At 38.5% G+C, this 23078-nt stretch overlaps 1 protein-coding gene across 2 annotated transcripts in view; it reads left to right on the top strand.

Moving 5' to 3' along the window:
- Positions 1-23078, top strand: part of MOSPD2 (motile sperm domain containing 2) — an 84085-nt gene that overhangs the window by 5761 nt on the left and 55246 nt on the right. For both annotated transcript variants that reach the window (XM_061137821.1, XM_061137820.1), the window contains exons 3-5: positions 15630-15785; positions 17706-17792; positions 19417-19571. In XM_061137821.1, the coding sequence (XP_060993804.1) occupies positions 15630-15785; positions 17706-17792; positions 19417-19571 (398 nt within the window). The remainder of the gene's footprint in view (positions 1-15629; positions 15786-17705; positions 17793-19416; positions 19572-23078) is intronic.

Genomic DNA, 23078 nt, shown 5'->3' with positions numbered 1-23078 from the left:
TTAGATTCCACACATAAGGGATGTCATCGGGTATTTCTTCTTGTCTGACGTAACCCGGTGCAACTATCTCTGGGTCTATTCATGTTGCTACAAGTGGCATTATTTCACTCTCTTTTATGGCTGGGTAGTATTCCATTGTGTATATGTGTTGCATCTTCTTTGTATATGCCTCTGTCAGTGGACATTTAGGTTCCTTCCATGTCTTGGCTATTGTAAACAGTGCTGCCTTGAACATTGTGGTGCATGTATCCTTTCAGATCATGTTTTTCTCTGGATATGCCCAGGAGTGGGATTTCAGGGTGGTATGGTAGCTCCATTTTTAGTTTTTTAAGGAACCTCCATACTGTTCTCCATATCGCTTGTAGAAACTTAACATTCCTACCAACAACGTAGGAAGGTTCCCTTCTCTCCATATCCTCTCTTGCATTTGTTGTTTGGCTTTTTTGATGATAGCCATCTTCAGTGGTGTGAGATGATATTTCATTGTAGTTTTTATTCCCATTTCTCTAAAAATTAGTGATGTTGAACATTTTTTCATGTGCCTCTTGGCCATCTGTGTATCTTCTTTGAAGAAATGTCTCTTTAGGTCTTCTGCCCATTTTTTGATTGGATTGGTTTGATTATGTTAAACATCATGAGCTGTTTGTAAATTTTGGAGACTAATCTCTTGTCAGTCGCATCATTTGCAAATATTTTCTCCTAAACTCTGGGTTAGAAGAATAGATGCTTTTGTTTTTTTGTTGTTGTTGTTGTTGTTTATTAAGGGACAGTCTTTATTTATTTTTTTTTAATTTATTTTTTTTTTATTAGTTGGAGGCTAATTACTTCACAACATTTCAGTGGGTTTTGTCATACATTGATATGAATCAGCCATAGAGTTACACGTATTCCCCATCCCGATCCCCCCTCCCACCTCCCTCTCCACCCGATTCCTCTGGGTCTTCCCAGTGCACCAGGCCCGAGCACTTGTCTCATGCATCCCACCTGGGCTGGTGATCTGTTTCACCATAGATAGTATACATGCTGTTCTTTTGAAACATCCCACCCTCACCTTCTCCCACAGAGTTCAAAAGTCTGTTCTGTACTTCTGTGTCTCTTTTTCTGTTTTGCATATAGGGTTATCATTACCATCTTTCTAAATTCCATATATATGTGTTAGTATGCTGTAATGTTCTTTATCTTTCTGGCTTACTTCACTCTGTATAATGGGCTCCAGTTTCATCCATCTCATTAGAACTGATTCAAATGAATTCTTTTTAATGGCTGAGTAATATTCCATTGTGTATATGTACCACAGCTTCCTTATCCATTCGTCTGCTGATGGGCATCTAGGTTGCTTCCATGTCCTGGCTATTATAAACAGTGCTGCGATGAACATTGGGGTGCACGTGTCTCTTTCAGATCTGGTTTCCTCGGTGTGTATGCCCAGAAGTGGGATTGCTGGGTCATATGGCAGTTCTATTTCCAGTTTTTTAAGAAATCTCCACAGTGTTTTCCATAGTGGCTGTACTAGTTTGCATTCCCACCAACAGTGTAAGAGGGTTCCCTTTTCTCCACACCCTCTCCAGCATTTATTGCTTGTAGACTTTTGGATAGCAGCCATCCTGACTGGCGTGTAGTGGTACCTCATTGTGGTTTTGATTTGCATTTCTCTAATAATGAGTGATGTTGAGCATCTTTTCATGTGTTTGTTAGCCATCTGTATGTCTTCTTTGGAGAAATGTCTGTTTAGTTCTTTGGCCCATTTTTTGATTGGGTCATTTATTTTTCTGGAATTGAGCTGCAGGAGTTGCTTGTATATTTTTGAGATTAAACCTTTGTCTGTTGCTTCATTTGCTTTTATTTTCTCCCAATCTGAGGGCTGTCTTTTCACCTTGCTGATAGTTTCCTTTGTAGTGCAAAAGCTTTTAAGTTTCATTAGGTCCCATTTGTTTAGTTTTGCTTTTATTTCCAATATTCTGGGAGGTGGGTCCTAGAGGATCTTGCTGTGATTTATGTCAGAGAGTGTTTTGCCTATGTTCTCCTCTAGGAGTTTTATAGTTTCTGGTCTTACATTTAGATCTTTAATCCATTTTGAGTTTATTTTTGTGTATGGTGTTAGAAAGTGTTCTAGTTTCATTCTTTTACAAGTGGTTGACCAGTTTTCCCAGCACCACTTGTTAAAGAGGTTGTCTTTTTTCCATTGTATATCCTTGCCTCCTTTGTCAAAGATAAGGTGTCCATAGGTTCGTGGATTTATCTCTGGGCTTTCTATTCTGTTCCATTGATCTATATTTCTGTCTTTGTGCCAGTACCATACTGTCTTGATGACTGTGGCTTTGTAGTAGAAGAATTGATGCTTTTGAACTGTGGTGTTGGAGAAGACTCTTGAGAGTCCCTTGGACTGCAAGGAGATCAAACCAGTCCATCCTAAAGGAAATCAGTCCTGAATATTCATTGGAAGGACTGATGCTGAAGCTGAAGCTCCAATACTTTGGCCACCCAATTCAAAGAACTGACTCATTGGAAAAGACCCTGATGCTGGAAAAGATTGAAGATGGGATGAGAAGGAGACGACAGAGGATGAGATGGTTGGATGGCATCACCAACTCAATGGACCTGAGTTTGAGTAAACTCTAGGAGTTGGTGATGGACAGGGAGGCCTGGCGTGCTGCAGTCCATGGGGTCGCAAAGAGTCTGACATGACTGAGCAACTTAACTGACTGAACTGGGTTATCTTTTTGTTTTATTAATTGTTTACTTTTCTGTGCAAAAGCTTTTGAGCTCAAGTAGGTCCCATTTGTTTATTTTTATTTTCATTATTCTGGGAGACAGATTGAAAAAGATATTGCTGGGTTTTATGACAGAGTGGGTTCTGCCTATGTTTTCCTCTAGGAGTTTTATAGTGTCTGGTCTCACATTTAGGTCTTTAATACATTTTGAGCTTATTTTTGTGTATTGTGTTTAAGAATGATCTGATTTCATTTTTTTTACATGTGGCTGTCTGATTTTTCCAGCACCATTTGTTGAAGAGATTGCCTTTCCAACATTGTGAAGTCTTGCCTCGTTTGTCATAGGTTAATTGGCGATAGGTGCATGGGTTTATTTCTAGGCTTTGTGTCCTGTTCCATGGATCTGTATTTCTGTTTTCGTGTCAGTACCATAGCGTTTTGATGACTATAGCTTTGTAGTATAGTCTGAAGTCAGGGAGCCTGATTCCTCCAGCTCTGTTTTTCTTTCTCAAGATTGCTTTGGCTGTTTGGTGTCTTCTGTGTCTCCATACAAATTTTTGTTCTAGTTCTGTGAAAAATGCCATTGGTAACTTGATGGGGATTGCAATCTGTAGATTGCCTTCAGTAGTAGAGTCAGTTGCACGATACTGATTATTCCCATCCATGAACATGATACGATATTTCTTTCCATCCATCTGTGTCTTCTTCAGTTTCTTTCATTGTCTTACAGTTTTCAGAGTACAGATCTCTTCTCTCCTTAGGTAGGTTTATTCCTAAGTATTTTATTCTTTTTGATGATGGTAGATGGAATTGTGTCTTGAATTTCTCTTTTTCATTTTTTGTTGTTAGTGTATAGAAATGCAACAGATTTCTGTGTATTAATTTTGTAACCTGCAACTTTACCAAATTCATTGAGTTCTAGTAGTTTTCTGGTAGCATCTTTAGGATCATCTATGTATAGTATCATGTCATATGTGAACAGTGACAGTTTAACTTCTTTTCCAGTTTAGATTCCCTTTATTTCTTTTTGTTCTCTGATTGCTGTAGCTAGGACTTTCAAAATTCTTTAGAATAAAAGTGGTGAGAGTGGACGTCTTTGTCTTGTTACTGATCCTAGAGGGAAAGCTTTGAGTTTTTCACCATTGAGTATGATGTTAGCTATAGGTTTGTCATATATGGCCTTTATTATATTGAGGTAGGTTCCCTTGATGCCCACTTTCTGGAGAGTTTTTCATTGTAAATGGCTGCTGAATATTGTCAAAAACTTTTTCAGAGTCTATTGAGATGGTTATATGATTTTTATTCTTCAATTTGTTGATGTAGTATATCATACTGATTGATTTGCAGATACTGAAAACTTCTTACATCCCTGGGATAACTCACACTTGATCCTGGTGTAAGATTCTTTTAATCTATTGTTGGATTCAGATTGCTAATATTTTATTGAGGATGTTTGCATCTGTGTTCTTCAATGACATTGGCCTGTAATTTTCCTTTTTGTGGTATCATAAAGATTTTGTATCTTTGTGATTTTGTGGCCTCATAGAATGAATTTGGGAGCTTTCCATCCACTGCAATTTTTTGGAAAAGTTTTAGAAGGATATCTAAATGTTTGATAGAATTTGCCTGTGAAGCCATCAGGTCCTGGACTTTGGTTTGTTGGGAGTTTTTTAAAATCAGTTTCAATTCAGTGCTGGTGATTGATCTGTTCATATTTTCTATTTCTTCCTGGTTCAGTCTTGGGAGACTGTACCTTTCTAAGAAACTGTCCATTTCTTCCAGGTTTTCCATTTTATTGGCATATGGTTGCTTGTGGTAGTCTCTTAGGATCCTTTGTATTTTTGTGGTGTCAGTTGTAACTTCTTCATTTCTAATTTTATTGATTTGAGTCCTCTCCATTTTTTTCTTTAGCCTAGCTAAAGGTTTAGCAATTGCATTTCTTTTCAAAGAACCAGGCTTTAGTTTTCATTGACCTTTTCTATTATTTTCTTCATTTTTCATTTATTTCTGCTCCTATCTTTATGATTTCTTTCCTTCTACTCACTTTGGATTTTGTTTGTTCTTCTTTCTGTATTTGTTTTAGGTGTAAGTTTAGGCTGTTTGAGATTTTTCTTGTTTCTTGAAGTAAAATTGCATTGCTCTGAATTTCCCTCCTAGAACTGCTTTTGCTGCATTCCATAGGTTTTTTATCATTGTGCTTTCATTTTCATTTGTATCTAGCTATTTTTTGGTTTCCTCTTTGATTTCTTCAGTGATCCATTGGTGGGTTAGTACCATGTTGTTTAGCATCCACCTGTTTGTATTTTTTAATAGTTGTTGTTCTTATAGTAGTTCTTATATGGTTGCTTGTAGCATTGTGATGGAAGAGATGCTTGATATGATTTCAGTTTTCTTAGATTTACCAAGACTCGACTTGTGGCCCAGCATGTGGTCAGTCCTGGAGAACATTACATATGCATTTGGAAATAATGTGTATTCTGCTGGGTTTTTGTTTTGTTTTGGTATTGGGATATAGCCAATTAACAAACAATGTGATAGTTTCAGGTGAGCAGCATAGGGTCTCAGGCATTCATATATATATACATGTATCCATTCTCCCTACACTCCCCTTCTGCTGCTTTAAACAACATTATTACTTAATTTTGACTGTGCTGGGTCTTTGCCACTGCATGCAGGCTTTCTCTAGTTTTGGTGAGTGGGAGCTACTCTCTGTTGCCATGCATGGGGTTCTTATTGCAGAGCACAGGCTCTAGGGTGCATGGGCTTCAGTAGTTGTGGTGCACAGGCTTTGTTGCCCCACTGCATGTGTAGTCTTCCCAGAGCAGGGATTGAACCCATGTCTCCTGCATTGGAAGGAGGATTGTTAACCACTGGACTACCAGAGAAGTCCTATTCTGTTGCCTGGGATGGAAGGGAGAGCCCTCAGCGTAAAAGGGGTCCAGAGACCAAGAAGTTTGAAAACTGTGTCTCTCTAGTCTGTAGCCAACTGTGAACTGAGTGGGTGGTAGAATAGATACTCAGTCCACTTTACTAGATAATGCCAAACTAGTTTCCAAAGTAATTTCACCTGCTTTTATTTTAACCAGCAATTTTTGAATGTCCTTGTTTTTCCACACCTTAAAAACTGGCATTGTTAGTGTTTTGTTTTGTTTTTAATTTTTTCCCATCTGATGCCATTGTTAGAATATCTTATTGTGGTTTTAGTTTGCATTTCTTTGAGTACAAGTGAGATTGAGCATCTCTTCATATCTTTATGGGCCGTTTGGTTTCTGCTTATGAAAATCACTTCTTCAGATTCTTCTTGGCCCTTTGTTCTTATGTATAAATTTTAGAATCAGTTAATTATGGTTCTGCAATCCCCCCCACCAAAAAAACAGAACCTCTTTGGGGATTTTGAGTGGAATTGTGTTAAATCAGAAGATCAATTTTGGGAAACGACATAACAATGGTTAAATCTTCAGAGAACTTGGTATACCCATCAGCCAAACTCTTCCTTATGGAAAAATTTATAATTTTGTCCATAAAGGTTAACCCACTTTTATTCAGTTTATTTCCACATATTTTATGTTTTATTTTTGTGGTGCTTTAAACAGTATCTCTTCAGAATGTATTTTCTAGATGATTGTTGCTGGTTTATAGAAAGTATGTTTGACTTTTTACATTAATATTGGACTCAAGAACCTTATTCTTATTCATTTCAATTAATTTATCTCTAGATAAGTTGGCAATTTCTTTGTATATTGTAGTATCACCTTGAAATAATGATAGTTTTCTTTCTAACTTTTTAGAAAGAAAACTAATTGTCATTAACGAGTGCTTTTGCTTTATACTGGCTGGAACCTTTAAGAACACTGCTGAATCAGTCATAAAAGCCTACTTGTCTTATTCCTGATCTTGGATAGCCCCAAACAAGATCTCTGTAAATGTCTTTTATCAGAATGAATAGGTTTCCTTCTGTTCCTGCTTTGCTAGTTTTGGTTTTTGTTCATTGTTTTGTTTTGTTCCCATCACAATTAAGGGGTGAATTTTACTAAATACAGTTTCTTCATCTGTTGAATACATTTATTGTATCTGAAATGTTCACTTGGTTTTTCTCTTTTAATCTGTTAATATAGTTTATTGTATTAGTCGGTTTTTAAATATTTATTTTGCTATAGTCAGTTGATATTTTCAGTAGCTGATGTTTTCTTTGGAAATTTTGCATCTGTATTCAAAAATTGGTCTGTAAATTTCCTTTCTTGTATTTTTCTTGTGTGACTTTGATGTCAGAATTATTCAGGCTTCATAAAATCAGTTAGGAGTGTTTCCTCTTTTCTCTTCCCTGAAAGAAATGGTCATTGTGTAGTTCTAACTTGGTTCCTCATAAATTAACTGCTCTTCCAATTTGTTGTTGTTGTTACATTAGTGTTTGCTTTTATACCATGTATTTGCCAATATCTTCATTTATCATTTCTTCTTAAGTGTCAGATCTTTTATCTGGTATCATCATTGTTTCATCTTGAGTATAATCTTTAGATTTTCCCTTGGTGTGATCTTGGTGGTAAATTTAATTTTGAAAGTGTCTTTATTTTCACTGCCTTTTTATTTACACAGTTAACCTTGAGGAATGCCTTCACCTTACTAGGCTGAGGGAGAGAAAGTGGTTAGAGAAGTAGAAGAACCAGGAAACTTGAGTATCATAGATGATCTCTGAGAGGAGAATTTCAGGGACAGGAAGATAAGTAGTGAATAGAAGGAACCTCTGTGGGTAAAAGTACATAAAATTGGAATTTTTCTTATCAACTGCCCTCTCTGGAAAGGAAGAGTGGAAGGAAAATGACTTTTAAAGTGTAATTACACTCCTGGATATTTTACATAAACTCTCTCAATTATGAACCATCCAAGGAATCAACCCAGGCTTTGTTCATTTTGCATCTGCAATTCCTAGCTCTCTTTTGAGCTAGCATATGATGCTCATAACTATTGAATTATGTTTTATCCCCAAGAGAGGAAGCCTTTAGAAGATAGGTAGATAGACAGACACTTTGATTTCCTTAAATTGTGCTCTGACATTTTCCAGGTCAACTTTTTAAAGTTGTCATGGTCACAATAAGAGGAAAAGATGTTAAGAGTTTATCAATTTTTGTCCTTATTGCATATCTACAGACCATGTAATATGATTTAGTAACTTTGTATGTAGAATATATAGTTGTGCTTTGAGAACTTTTGTAAACAGTCCCCACATATTAAGTCATAAAGGAAGTCTTAGAAATTCCAAAGCAACTAGATCATACAGACCATGGTCTCACCCCAGGAAGCAACTGTATGAGAAGTCATAATCAAAAGGTACTTAAAAGTAAATTGAATGTTAGGAAATTAAAATAACACCTCTAAATAACCATGGATTAACAACTTCCTAGCAATGTATGCAATTCTTCTGCTAAATAACCCAGAGAGTAAAGAGGATATCACAGTGGAAATTACAGAATACTTAGAGCTGACCAAGAGAATGTCTGTGGTCTTTACATTCATTTCTTAGGAATCAAGGCCCAAATAAAAATCAATTAAAGATTGAATTCAAGAAACTAAAAAATGAACATGAGTAAATAAAGAGAAAGTAGAAGGGAATAAGAGCAGATAATTATGGTATAGGAAAAAAGATAGTAGATGTAATCAACCTAAGCTGATTTTTTGAAAGGACTAGTAAAATAGACAAACCTAGGATGACCAAATAGGAAGAAAAGGAGAAGGCAAAAACATACACTAGGAACAAAAAGCAGATAGAATTATAGATGTGGTAGAGATTTTAAAAATCATAAAAGAGAATATAATGACAAGCTTTATCACAGTAAGTTAGAAAACTTAGATTAAATGAAAAACTTTCCAGAGAAAAGAAAAATCATCTAAAATTGTCTCAATAAAAAGTAAAAAGCCTAAATATATCAATGACTGTTAAAGGAGATTGAATTGATAGCCATAGTCCTCTCCACTGTCCCTGCCCTACCACCACAAAGGCGCACACACACATACGGCTCAAGTAAGCACTTTTGTTAGCCCCAGGAGTGTAAAGATAATTCATGATTAAAAAATGCAGGGGAGGAACTTACTATGTTCACAAAATGCTTCTCAGTGAAATTTTGATGGGCACAGTTCAACCACCAAAACTATTTAGAAAGGTAAGTATTGAGAAGTGTCTTTCATCTCTTGTGTCTCTTCATTCCCTTTCCTTCTTGCCTTTTTAGCTAGCCACATCTGTTTTCTCTCTTTTTTCTGTATTTGTTGAAGCAAAGACAAACATATTTGCAGTAACAAGATTAAATAAGGGAAAATGTGTATTTCAATTAAGACAGAAACCACATTGGCTATAATTCACCTTTATGAAAAGCAAACAGAACTTTTACCAAACAAGGTAACTTGTTTTCTTAACTCTTCTAGAAATCCTACAGCAGAAGTCATGGTTAATCATGAAACTTCAAAATGATTCCCAGAAAGTCAGGCAAAAGACAATGATCTCCAATATTATTTCTATAATTCTGCAGGATATAGAACAACCTAGTTATCAACGTGGCAAGGAGAATAAGAGGTGTAAGGTTTTCAAGTCTTGTCATTATTGGCTCATGATAGCAGCACAAAAATCTCTAATCTGAATTCATATGCTCAATATGTACAAGACATTATATCTTGGTGACTTGCCTCTCTATCTGTTGGAGTCTTCTTTCAATGTTCTTTGAGCATGTGAATTCAGTTCTTGAAGGATAGGTGCTGAAGCAGAAAGCCCCTTCCCTCTCTACAACAGACCAGAAGTCAGCAAAGTTCTGTTGTGTGTTGTGTCTTATTTATTTATTTTTGGTTGCACTGGCTCTTCTTTCCTGCATCCAGGCTTTCTCTAATTGCAGCAAGCGGAAGCTACTGTTGGTTGTGGTGTGCAGGCTTCTCACTGTGGTGGCTTCTCTTGTTGCAGAGCACAGGCTCTAGGGCACACAGACTTCAGTAGTTGCAGCGCTTGGGCTCGGTAGTTCCAGCATGTGGGCTCTAGGGTGCACAGACTTCAATGGTTGTGGCTCTTAGGCTTAGTTGGCTCTGCAGCATGTGGAATTTTCCCAGACGAGAGATCGAACCCGTGCGCCCTGCATTGCCAAGTGGATTCTTATCCACCTGACCACCAGGGGAGTCCCTGTGTTTGTTTTTAATAGCCCTGGAACTCAGAATGGTTTTTCTATTTATAAAGCGTTGCTAAGAAAAAGAATCAGCAACAGAGGCCATATGTGGCCATCAGAGTCTAAGATCCTTAGATGTTTATCCTCAGGCCCTTTACCAATTTTGCCAACCCCTGTAGTAGCCCCAGAGTTTTCAAAGTGTGGTCTCTGAAGCAGCAGCATTCTGTAGGAACTTGGTGCAAGTGCAGATTCTGAGATGTCACCCACAAATTACTGGGCCCCATGAATTTAGAGGTAGGGCCCCAGTCATCCCTGTTTTAACATGCCTTCCTGGTGACTCTGAAAGGTATTAAAATTTGAGAATCGCTGGTGATGGCCAATGGCTTAATCCCACTGTAGACAGCCGCCTGCTTGTCAGTCTCTTCACCTGAAAGCTTCACAGGAAAGAGATTCAGGGTAGGTTGTGGCCAATCAGCAGAGGATGCCCTTAAGGGAATATTTGTTCTTTCAGCCTGATCACTCCCATTGTTGACATATACAGGCTCCAGCCAATAGAAGTCGTCCATCCGGTACAAATGTTCTTCCAGGGCCCCAGCAGGACTTTAAGTGGATCTTGCTCAGAGTCTTGGAGAAATAACAGATGCTAAGAGGTTTTAAGGGCTTCCCTGGTGGCTCAGTGGTAAAGAATCTGCCTGCTAATTCAGGAGGCTCGGGTTTGATGGGTCAGGAAGATCCACCGGAGAAGGAAATGGCAACCCACTCCAGTATTCTTAACTGGAGAATCCCATGGACATTGGAGCCTGGTGGGCTGCAGTCCATGGGGTCGCAAAGAGTTGGACATGACTTAGTGACCAAACACACACGCACCCACACACACATGAGATTTCACACTACTGTAATGTTTGAGTTGTATATTTGCTGCTTTTTGACATTACGACACCCAGTTGATAACTGTTCTCTGTTTTTCATTATCAAAATACTGTTGCATTTTTTAACCTTTTATATGCATTCTAGGCACATTTATTAATAACTACAATATAATTTCAAGATTTTCTCAACTGACTAATAGGTCAATTAGAATTTAGTTTTCTGTTCATGGGTAGCGTTCTATCTTATGTTAATAAAAATTCATTGGTATTGTGTTAAAAGTTTTCAAAGTGTCCTTGATCTTCATAAGACTGAAAAGGCAGACCTTATCTACATTTTACAGAGAAGAAGAGTCAGGCCTGGAGTGACTTGCTCAGTCTCCCTGAACATAGTTAATAGCAGGGGTCTTCTGATTCCATCACTGTCCCATATCCTGAATCTGGCTATGAATTTTTTTTTCATATTTGTTAACCTTAAAACATAGTTTCTGGCTGGTTTGTAATTTCACCAGCCAACAAATACAAGAGAGAAAAGTTAGTAATGGATTAGTTAATTAGTAATTTGCTGTTTTATGAGTAAGCACTGTATTCTCTTTATCTTGCAACATTTAAAAGTGTGTATGTGAGAGAGCTCGAAGGAAGTGTGCATGTGCACTTGGGAGAAGAAAGAGAGTTGAGAGGAGTCATCTTTTCTCTGGAACAGTTAGTCCTGTCTGACTCAGAGGTTAATCACCATTGCCACTTATCTGCTGCTTTCTCAGCAAAATTAGGAGTGTCCAGTTGGCTTGGTGATATACTGTATAAATATAAGACCAATTTATAGAGCAAAATTCATATAAGGAGAAATAGTAGAAAGAGACAGTAAACCATAGTAAGTGTGGCAAAGTTCATTAAGGTTTCTTAACGGAGGAGTGGCCAGAAATGAGCTTTGAACTGTTTTGAACAAGTGCAAGGATGAGGTTTAAAAGTCTGCTACTTGAGATTCACGTTGGTTTGTGATGCAGTTTTCACTGGTCCTCAGCAAGGTGAAAGTAATAAGGACGAGGTATTGACAGTGTACACATATATCTATGTATGAGACTGATCTCTTCTTTATCTCTGTGCTTTAGTCACTGAGAAGTAAAGTGATGTCTTAGGTGGGGAGTGGGGAAGGTTTTGATATCTTCCTGTGTGTTTTGATATCTTCAGATACCTTCTGGGTGTACATCTTTAGCTTTTCCCTGTAACATCTGGATTTACCAAAGGACAGGTTTTCAGAAAACTCCCTAACACTTGAGGGTTCTGTGGAAGTTCCTTCTACCCTTCTAGGTTCTTTAACTGGACTCATAAATTGATAAAAGGCAGATGAACAGGAGAAAAACAAACACATTTAATAACATGTATACCTCCTTTATACGTTGGGAGAGACCCAGGAGAACTGAGTCACTCTCCAAAGTGGCCCAAGTCACCACCTTCACTACCATCTCCAGCTAAAGACAAAAGAAAATGTTGGGGTGGGGAGTCAGGTATTAGAGATGACCAGGAAGAGCTCAGTAAACAAGGGTATGGTTGTGCAGATTTAAGTCCTTGCCTTCTATGTTGATAAAGAGTTTCAGGAGATTTCGTATCATTCTTCTCTTCCCGTTACAGAGAGGGTGGCATCCTTACAAATGGAGACTTCCCTTATAAAAGGATAACTTTTTCTTATAAAAGGTTGACTTCTGCTCACCTTCTAGAGATTTTCCTGTATCTGCTGTTTATTAAAAATAGCTCAAAATAATCAGTATACCAGAGAAGCATGTTTGGGGCTGTGTATTTTGCCTCCCCTCAGCTCAGTTGTCTGGGAGCTGTGTTGCAGCAGACTGATGTCATAAACAGTATTGCACTTGGTCTTGTGGTCCAGGTCAAGTGTTCCTTACCTCAAATGCTCAGTTTTCTGTTTCTCTGTCTCCTTCCTTCTCTCCGTCTCCTTACCGTAGCCCTCTTCTCGGTCCTCTTCTGCCCCCACTTGTCTCGCCTCTCTCCCTCCACCTACAGAACCTTCTCCCCAGTCCTCTCTTGCTCTCTCTTTTCTAGCGCTCTATTTCCATTTCTTTGTATCTAGGGATAATGTCTAACAACAGGCATCTCATGTGTTTAAGTACATGTTTTATTAATAACAATCATTTTCATCTAAATGGAGATTTCTGATTGCAAAAATCTTCATTCCTAAAAGCTCTCCAGGAGCAGTAAGCTTTACATTTCTTGGTAAGGGACACTGTAGTGGTAATACCAACAGGGGTAGGAATAATGATAATAACAGCAAGTATGTTTGATTCTTCTGCTTATGGCAAATAATTTTCCAAGTTTTCACCACTTAAACCACATGTTGTCCTGGGGTTCTCAAGAGTTTAGTCTCTGTATCCTTGGAGATGCCAAGGGCTCTCCAGGAACCCATGAGGTCAGAGCTGTTTTCGCAGTGATGCTAAGAAGCCTTCTGCACTTTTCATTTGCTCTGATTACATGGAAGCATTGGTACGCAAAGCTGTCACCTCCTCAGCCTGAATCAAGGTGAACGGCCAATATAGTCCTCATTGTCAGCACTCTCAGTTAAAACTTTTTTTTTAAGTCAATGTTATTTTTTTTCAATGTTATTTTAGAAAGCCCCTAATGAAGCAGTAAGTTTTATTAAATCTTGACCCTTGAGTGCATGTTCTTTAACTGTCCTGGATAACAAAGTCGAGAAGTATGCATAAAATACTTTTGTGCATTTGAATTACCAACTAAATTAGTCATATTTTTCGTGGACCATCCTTTTTATTTGAAAGAACAACTGTTAAGTAAACTGTGGTTATTCAGACTTGGGTTTTTGGGAGAAATTTTCTTGAAGGCAGACAGTAATTTCAACCATATTGGTCCATTGGAGAAAGTTGTCCAGTGGCCAAACTGGATGGTCCTTCTGGAGGGGCAGGTGTTCCCAGGGGCCTTTTTGCTTTGAATATTGATGAATGTTTGAATAGCAGAGCTAAAATACCATTTTCCAAGGTTTACCTACAGCAGAGTATACGTTAGAAAAGTAGAGACCAGATATTGAAAGCCATATCCAAGCTAACACTCTACAATACATGACTTATGGCCTCATCTTATATTTTATAGTGCTTTAAACTTTCAACTACTTTTATATATATATACATTTTCATCTGATCCTCACACAACTCTGTGAGTATCTAATGCAATTTAAAGATGTGGAAATTGGGTCTCAAAGAAGATAATTCCATGAATGCACTTTATATTCCCTTGCCCTTTCATCTGTTATCCATGAGGGCCTGAAATAAGTCAGAACAAATGGAGAGGAGATAGAATCTATACAATTTGGTAACTAACTAGGGGCAAAAAAAAAAAAAAAATGGAGATGAAGGCGATTTTCTGAAATATCTTCCTTGGGGCCCTGGGAGGGTACCATTGCCCAAGAAAATAAAAATAGGAAAGGAAAAGATTCAGTCCACAAATATTTCCTAAAAGTCTTTTCATCGGCTCTGCTGTAATCCACTCTGGGGGCTTCTTAGGATGTATAGACTGTGCTGTTAAGATTTCTGTACAGGAAGATATGGCATAAATGCCAGTAACTCGGATTCAAGGGGAAATGCGCTAAGTGCCTTAAGAAAGGCATAGTTCAGGTCCACTAGCTATTCACAGGGAAGGAATTACTTCTGGGCCTAGGGAAAATTTTATGGGAGAGGAAGCATTTGAAACGAGTCTTAGAGAATGGGAGAATTTGGATGTGCAGAGGTGGTTGTAAGGAGACAAGGAAGCTTCAGTTACAGGAGAATAGAGTGGGGCGTGGAAGGAGGGTATAGAGGTATGTAGAGGTTGATGTGGAGAAGGCAATGGCACCCCACTCCAGTACTCTTGCCTGGAAAATCCCATGGACGGAGGAGCCTGGTAGGCTGCAGTCCACGGGGTCACGAAGAGTCGGACACGACTGAGCGACTTCACTTTCACTTTTCACTTTCATGCATTGGAGAAGGAAATGGCAACCCACTCCAGTATTATTGCCTGGAGAATCCCAGGGACGGGGGAGCCTGGTGGGTGCCGTCTACGGGGTCGCACAGAGTCGGACACGACTGAAGCGACTTAGCAGCAGCAGCAGCAGAGGTTGATGAGAACACAGCTTGTGTGTAGGTGGATAATGAGACAATATTGGCAACAATTACTCCAGCTAGGGCTTCCCTGGTGGCTCAGGTGGTAAAGAATCTGCCTGCAATGTGGGAGACCTGGGTTCAGTCCCTGGGTTGGGAAGATCCCTGGAGAAGGAAATGGCAACCCACTCCGGTATTCTTGCCTGGAGAATTCCATGGACCTCTGTCCATGAATGTAGCCTGGCAGGCTACAGTCCAGAGGGTTGCAAAGAGTCGGAGCAACTAACTCCGACTGAGCAACTAACACAACATGCACACACATTCCAGTGAACTATGGGAAATGTTGACTACTACATACATCATTTCCATTTTGGATTTAGTTCCTTTTCAAAAAAGACATTTGTCAAATACATGTCTTTTTAAGTACAACTTAGTTATTTCTTTACACAAAAGTTCATTTTTCGTTGACTAGGGTGAGGACTTCAAGTTCCGATAACGTAATTGCTCTTCCAAGATCTTCGTTTATGGTTTTAGAGAGGGTTATGCAAAATATTTTACTATGTTCTTCTTTTTTTTTTTCACACCTGTGGTGGCTTGTCTTGAAATAAAGCTGCAATTTTTAGATAACTTTATTTTAGTCACACTTAGAAATTCCATCAATCCTTTAAATTTCATTTTCATCTGAACTGCATCCCTGTGTCTATCTTCAAATAGCTTAGCTTTATCCTTTGGGTCTTTCTTCTCCTTTGGTATTAGTATTGGTTATCATTCACTGCAGAATTTATCTGACATGGATATTTATTACTGTTTTTCCCCTAGATAAGTCAGATAAGTATGATTCACGTGATGTTGAAAGACTACAGCAAGATGATAACTGGGTTGAAAGTTACTTGGCTTGGAGGCATAATGTCGTAGATGAAACACTGAAGATGCTTGATGAGAGTTTTCAGTGGAGGAAAGAAATGGCTGTCAATGGTAAGCTGTTCAATTTAACCTTGACTGTGTACTGTATCCCTCCCCTGCATAAATGTTACTATTTTACATTTATCAAATAGCATATTTGGAAATATTCTTGGCAGTCACCATAAATATCAGGGTACGAGGTTTTATAAAGACCCAGTAACACTTTGAGAGAAGCATCTTATAAATAAGTCTTAAATGTCGGATTATTCACAAGGAAATCAGATTGCCAAGGAGCCAAATCACACTCAAGTTCTTCACTAACAGCACAGTCTCCTATTCTGTAGCTTTTTGGTTTAGAACCTTAATTAAACTAGCAGCTCAGCATCTTCACCACCAGGCCTGGAGAGAGATACTATTTGCCTGTTTTTCTCAGTTGTTGCCTGGTGTCTGCCTCTATTCCCAGGGTTACTTGTGCTAATAGGTGCTCCATGTGGAATTACTAGACGAATGGGAATCCCCCAAATGCAAGCTTATCCCCAAGGAAGCCTGTAGCCGCCTCCTCTTAACATCTTGATTTCAAGGTCCAATTCTAGATTGAAATTGTGCCCCCCCCAAAAATAAAGAGTTTTAGATCTTAGAGGGGATTATGTAGTAGTCCTCAAGTAAATGATGATCTCTTTTCAGGAAAAGTTACCCATTATCTCTCTCCTCCTAAAAAATTTAACAGGAAGAAACAGGCATAACTACTGGTTTCAGTTCAGTCTCACAGTCGTGTCCAACTCTTTGCGACCCCATGTACTGAAGCACGCCAGGCCTCCCTGTCCATCACCAACTCCTGGAGCTTACTCAAACTCATGTCCATCGAGTTGGTGATGCCATCCAACCATCTCATCCTCTGTCATCCCCTTCTCCTCCTGCCTTCAATCTTTCCCAACATCAGGGTCTTTTCAAATAAGTCATTGAAACTACTGGTTTTAATGAGGTTTAAAGAAGGGTTTCCTGACTATAAGGATTATAAACTCTGGAGTGACCGAGTCTGGAGATTTAATATAAAATAGTCAACAAATAAATCCAGAGCAGATACTCTTTCCAGTCATCATATTTGGAGAAGGAATCTATCAGAAGGAGGGTATTTAAAAAATAATTTGATTGGAAATATAAAACCTGTAGGTAATTTGAACAGTGAGCATTTATTAATCAAGCAAGAAATATAAACCTGATATTCCTAAATCGTTTTAAGTACAGGATAAACCTAAACTCAGCAATAGTTTTCTCTTACATAGAATTGCTAGTTTCTAGTGGCCAATGGCAGAGATATGATGAAAGAGAGGGGTGGGGAAAGATAAAGACATCTTTGAGAGTTCTTAGGGAAGTACTGATGAATGACACAAAAGCCTTGGCATTTGCTGCCTTGCTGTGTTGGTTCTTGACCTTGCTAGAGAGGAGGCCTCCTGCTAAAAGATCTAGCATTTTTCTTGAAGTATTTCCCACCTGTGCCAAGATTATAAATGTGTTAAACTCTGCTGGTTATCAGACTTTGTAGAAAAATAGACTTTGTAGAAAAACATTTTACTAGAGAAACCATAGTGATTTCTTACATCACCTCTGAGACTATGATGTGGATATTTACTGCCATGTTCTTCCGAAATTGTCCAATAGTAATATTTGTTTGCAAGTCATTATGAGAAATAAAATCAGAACATGAAAATGTGTCCACATCATAATGGCTGACATGTAAAAGGAAATGGATTTTTTCCATTTTTCTCATCTCTGTCTTTATGTAGTTTTTTCCTACTTAGTAAGAAACACTATTTTTTTTTTATCATCAGAGGTACTTTCTGGATGGTTGCAAAAGCTGTATCTTTTAAAAAAAAAATAGCCTTATCTTTTTCTGTATCAGAACCACTATGTAATAGTAACCTTTACGTTGTAAGTATTCTCTTTAAAAGACCTCTGAGTTAGAATTACTCATTAAAGTTTGTCACCTTTTAGACCTGACTGAAGCCTCCATTCCCAGGTGGCTATTGGAAATTGGTGGCATTTATCTCCACGGTTATGACAAAGAAGGCAACAAGTTGTGTGAGTATATTTAATATATGTACTGGCTTTTCAGGATTTTGAGACGTCATCCATCTCAACTGAATTGATTATAGGCATAACTTTCTGTGTATGAACCATGTGCCAGGTTTCCTACAGTGGGAGTGGTTAGGGCCAGGTGGACCAAGTAGTTGAATGTGCCATTTGCATTATAATCAAGCAGGCTGTAAGGGCCCAAATGCCACAGCCCATCACACAGCTGAAATGATGTAACTCAGAGTCATTTTCTTCTTTCTAATTTACTGATATGAAAATTCAACCCGGTATCCTGATGGAGAATGTTTTTGACAGTCACTGAGGATGGCTAAATGGACTTTTTTTCTTCTCGAGTTTCCCACAGTCTTCTCCCCTGGCTTCTTCCTAAATCAGTGTGTTGAGTGAGGCGACCGGCAGCCTGCCGGTCTCCCTCGTCAGTCCTCTCTCCCCTTTGCCCAGAACGCAGCTCGGTTGGCACCACGGCTGGGCCTTGGTGGCCGCGGCGGAGCCCCCATCCTGGGCAGTCAGCCTGCCAAAGCAGTGTGCTGCACGCTCCGTGCCCGCCTCGCACGCCCGGTCTGCGGCCTCTCGGAGCGTTTTCCTCCCAGTGCCGGCTGCTCCTGCTCAAGCTTGCTTTCCTGTTTCTCTTCTTCCACTTGGTGCCTCACATGTGTTTCCCAGGCTTTGTTCCTTTCCTGGACTCTTTTCCTTTCCAGCTGATGCCGCCTCCTTGGGTGATGTCAAGTACCTGGGCTCCTTCAGCCCCCATCCACCACACCGCGGTGACCCCAGGCTGGCCCCCAGGCCACATGCACATACGTGGCCGGCTGCGCACCGGCTCGGCGGTTGGCGCCTTCAACACAACACTCACACACATCCCGCCACCGCCTTCCCTGTACTGCCCAGCTCAGGTCCACAAGCCATCGACTCTTCCCTGGACAGAGCTTCACTTGGGCCCCTCCTCTGATTTCAGCAGCACTTCCTCACTTCAGTCCCAGCCCATCCCCACCCCAGGATGCAGCCTGCTGGGCCTCCCTCTCTGCCTCTTGCCGCCTCCCCTCTGTGCTGCTGCCTAGAGATGTTTGAAATAGGAAAATCAAAACACCTTAGCATTTAACGCAGAGTCCTTCGAGCCCAGCTCTGTCTCTCTGTTCAGCTACTCCTCCCACTGCTCGTCACACTTTGTCCTAGCTGCCACCACTCTCAACACGCGCCACGCTCTGCCCCTACGCACGACACCCGCTTTTGCCACCATGGTGCTTCTGTCTGGGCTTTTCCTCTGGATAACATGCTTCTCTAGTGCCTTCTTTATTGTTAAGCACAGGGTAGAGTACTTGTAGGTTATTAGCAAATATTACTTGTTCACCTGTATTGTCTTTCTTCCCTTGCTTACCAAGGGGGAAAGTGTATTTTCTAAGGGGGCGGAAATGCCTTTCTGTGACTCTTTAAGAGTAAGAGAAACAAGTATACACTGTTTCTCATTTAAAAGAAGGAAGAGATGTTTTTAATCTGAGAAACAAAATGAAATATAAATTTTAAAATGTCAAGGGAAAGGAATGATATATGCATAAAATAGTGTTAAAATGCTCTAAATATTTTTTCTTCTTTTTATCTTATGTTCTGCTTAAAGTCTGGATCAGGGTGAAGTACCATATAAAAGACCATAAGACCATGTTGGACAAAAAGAAGCTTATTGCATTCTGGTTGGAACGGTATGCTAAGAGAGAAAATGGGAAGCCTGTTACAGTAATGTTTGACCTGTCAGAGACTGGACTGAATAGCATAGTAAGCATTTTTCATTAATTCTGAATCATTGTTTATCATGGTGTCATCCTCCTCTCCTGTCCTTCCCATCACCGGCCACTCAACCAAAGAATCCTATAAAATTGAGCTAATCAAGTCATGTTTGGAATTTATTCCCCCTGCCCAGAATTGTGATTGAAGTCAAACATGGTATAGGATTTGCAAAAAACACTAAACCTATTTGGCATTGAAACTGTATATTTCCTAGAAATGTTCCTTGCCTGATATGCAGGATATTGGATGTCAAGGCTGGCAGTGTAATGAGTAGATGTGGTAACAGTGAACTTTTCTATCGGAGCCAATATCTTCTATAGCACCTCCCCTGTGCCTGGCACAGAGGAATGCACTCTGAAAATAGGAGCATGGTAGTGGAGGCTCTCCAGCATACCATTACCTGCATGCCATGATTTTGCAGTGGCAGGATATTCACTTGCATTTTTGCATATCCAGCACTTTGTGATTTTGTTGGAGTTTCTTGTTTACTCCTTTAAATTCACTTTCTGTTTGATTTGGTTAGTTTTCAAACCCAGTTTTCTTCAGGTGATTCTTGCCAATCTTACAAAATAAATAAAACTTACCAGTCTTTCATTTGAGCCCTTAGTGCTGACTGCAAACCCTTCAGCAGTGATGGGGATTTGTTGTCTGTTTATTAGAGCTGTTGTCTCTAGCCCTCAAACCTGGGCTAATGCTGGTGGCAGTGAAGTGGCGTTTGGGGACCCGCCTGCATCAGTGTTGAAATCTTTTTGAAAATCCAGTTGGCAAAGTATGTTAATATCTTTCAAGTGTTCATATTCATACTCTTTGCCTGGTAATTAACTTCTGGAAATCTATTCTAAAGAAATAAACCTTGGTACAAAAAATAAACCTTTGTACATCAGAATTTTTTTTTCAGTGTCATTTAAAATGGTGAAAAATTAGAAAAAATGTAAATGTCAACACAGTGAAGTGGTGACTTATGGTATATCTAACTGATGGCGTATGTGTAGCTATGTACAATGCTGTTTATAAAGAATTTGCAGTAATACTGGAAAATAGCTATTTTTTTTAGATGAAAAAGGTGACAAAAATATATCATAGTGATATCTCACCCCAAAAAGGGAAACTTTAGACATTTAAAAAAAAAAAAGCTAGAGTTTTTTTAGGCAGTAAGCCCACATTTTTTTTCATCTTTCTGTATCTCTGAGTCATTTGCCCTTGATTCATTTTTCAATCTAGTTTCCATGTCAGTGAGTTCTAGATTACAGAGTAAATCATTTTATATCTCAAATCTAAACCAAAATGCCTAGGTAAATAAATATCCCATGAAAATAAATTATGATTCTGTTATCCTTTATGTATGATAGTATTCTAATAATTAGTATTTGAATTAATTCAGAATCATAAAAAGAAGTTAATGTTTTTTATTAACAAATACAGGGGCAGAGAGTTGAGCTGTCTGATAATTTTTCAAACTACTTATATTTTATTTCATTAACTTTAATTTATAAATAAGATTTATTTGCATTACTTAGTATGTAACTCATTAATATTTCCAAGTACTAGAATCTTACTGAATTATGTTTATATAGTTTATATATTTCTATGTTTATACATAATAATGTTTATATATATATAATTATATGTAATCCTCGCAATTCACAAAAGATTTAAGCTGGCCTGTAAAGATGTATACAGAATTGTAAGTCAAAAATTTTTACAATTATTTTTTAGAGTTAGGCCACCAATTTGGCTTTAAGCTTGCCTGAAAGAAATGGAAACATTTAAAATTACTCAGTGGACATACTTTAAAACCTGTGTCTTAAGAGAAGTTCATCCATTCCTGATACTCGAACTAGAAGAAAAGTCTTTCATGGGTCTTCAAAGGGAAGACGTTTTACAGGATAATGAATAGCATCCTTGAAGATATCTTCACAGATTGTGGAGCAATGGGTTTCATGGAACTTCTTTATGTAGTACCTACCAATATACGTACACCAGTGGCATCCTATTAAATCAACTTGAATTAGCAGTAATTTGGGATTTTATAAGCCAGGTGATTCAGTTAAATAAACGGTGAAAACAAGAATATTGGACAAGGACTTTTTAGGCAAAGTCTGGGGGCCACAGATCATGTACTAGGTAGTTAAATATATAAATTTTGAATTATTCTCTTTGACTCTTACTTTACTACAGATTATTAAAACCTGTGTACAGTAGATATAATGACTAGTTATAAAAGTATTATTATATGCTAGGGTTTATTCCATAGTAAATACTTAAGATACTTAAGGATGCTTATTTTCAGTTTATTGGAGTTAAAAGATGCTATAACTCGCATGCTAGGAATAACTTTATAGACTCAGATCTCCAGGACAGCTCACCTTTTAGTAATTGATGCCTTTAAGTTTACCTGGTTGTATCCTTCATCCTACAGTCCTTACAAGATAGTTGATGAGTAAGTCATCCCATGACCAGTGGAAACATACAAAATGAAATGATCCATGTAAATAGTATCCTTGATAATCTAATTTCATGTTGCTGTGTTCAGTGCAGTAGAACCAACAGTCAGTTATATCTCCCAGAAATTGAAGTCAATGAACAGTATTTAAATATACACTAACAAAATTCTTATTCTTGATTCCTACATAAGAGGAATAAAGGTAGAAGTAGATCCAGCGAGCTGGTATGATCAGATTAACTGCTGTGTAAAAGATTAATAAAATATATCATATTGACTATTATGAGGTATAGAAATTAGGTTTAAAAAAGAGACATATCAGAATTTATATACATATATATTGCCATTCCCAGTAGTCAGGCTGTAATCTGTATATTTGTTCTAAATAATTCTTTATTTTTTTTAGGTTTTTAAAAAATTTTTTTTTCATTTATTTTTATTAGTTGGAGGCTAATTACTTTACAATATTGTAGTGGTTTTTGCCATACATTGACATGAATCAGCCATGGATTTACAAGTATTCCCCATCCCGATCCCCCCTCCCACCTCCTTCCCCACCCCATCCCTCTGGGTCTTCCCAGTGCACTAGCCCCAAGCACTTGTCTCATGTATCCAACCTGGGCTGGTGATCTGTTTCACCCTTGATAATATACATGTTTTGATGCTGTTCTCTCAGATCATCCACCCTCACCTTCTCCCACAGAGTTGAAAGTCTGTTCTATACTTCTGTGTCTCTTTTTCTGTTTTGCATATAGGGTTATCGTTACCATCTTTCTAAATTCCATATATATGCGTTAGTACACTGTATTGGTCTTTATCTTTCTGGCTTACTTCACTCTGTATAATGGGCTCCAGTTTCATCCATCTCATTAGAACTGATTCAAATGAATTCTTTTTAACGGCTGAGTAATATTCCATGGTGTATATGTACCACAGCTTCCTTATCCATTCTTCTGCTGATGGGCATCTAGGTTGCTTCCATGTCCTGGCTATTATAAACAGTGCTGCGATGAACATTGGGGTGCACGTGTCTCTTTCAGATCTGGTTTCCT

Source organism: Dama dama, chromosome X (assembly GCF_033118175.1).
Source record: "Dama dama isolate Ldn47 chromosome X, ASM3311817v1, whole genome shotgun sequence".
Classification (NCBI taxonomy): Eukaryota; Metazoa; Chordata; class Mammalia; order Artiodactyla; family Cervidae; genus Dama; species Dama dama.
The sequence above is the reverse complement of the archived record's forward strand: the minus strand, read 5'-3'. Positions and strand labels throughout refer to the sequence as shown.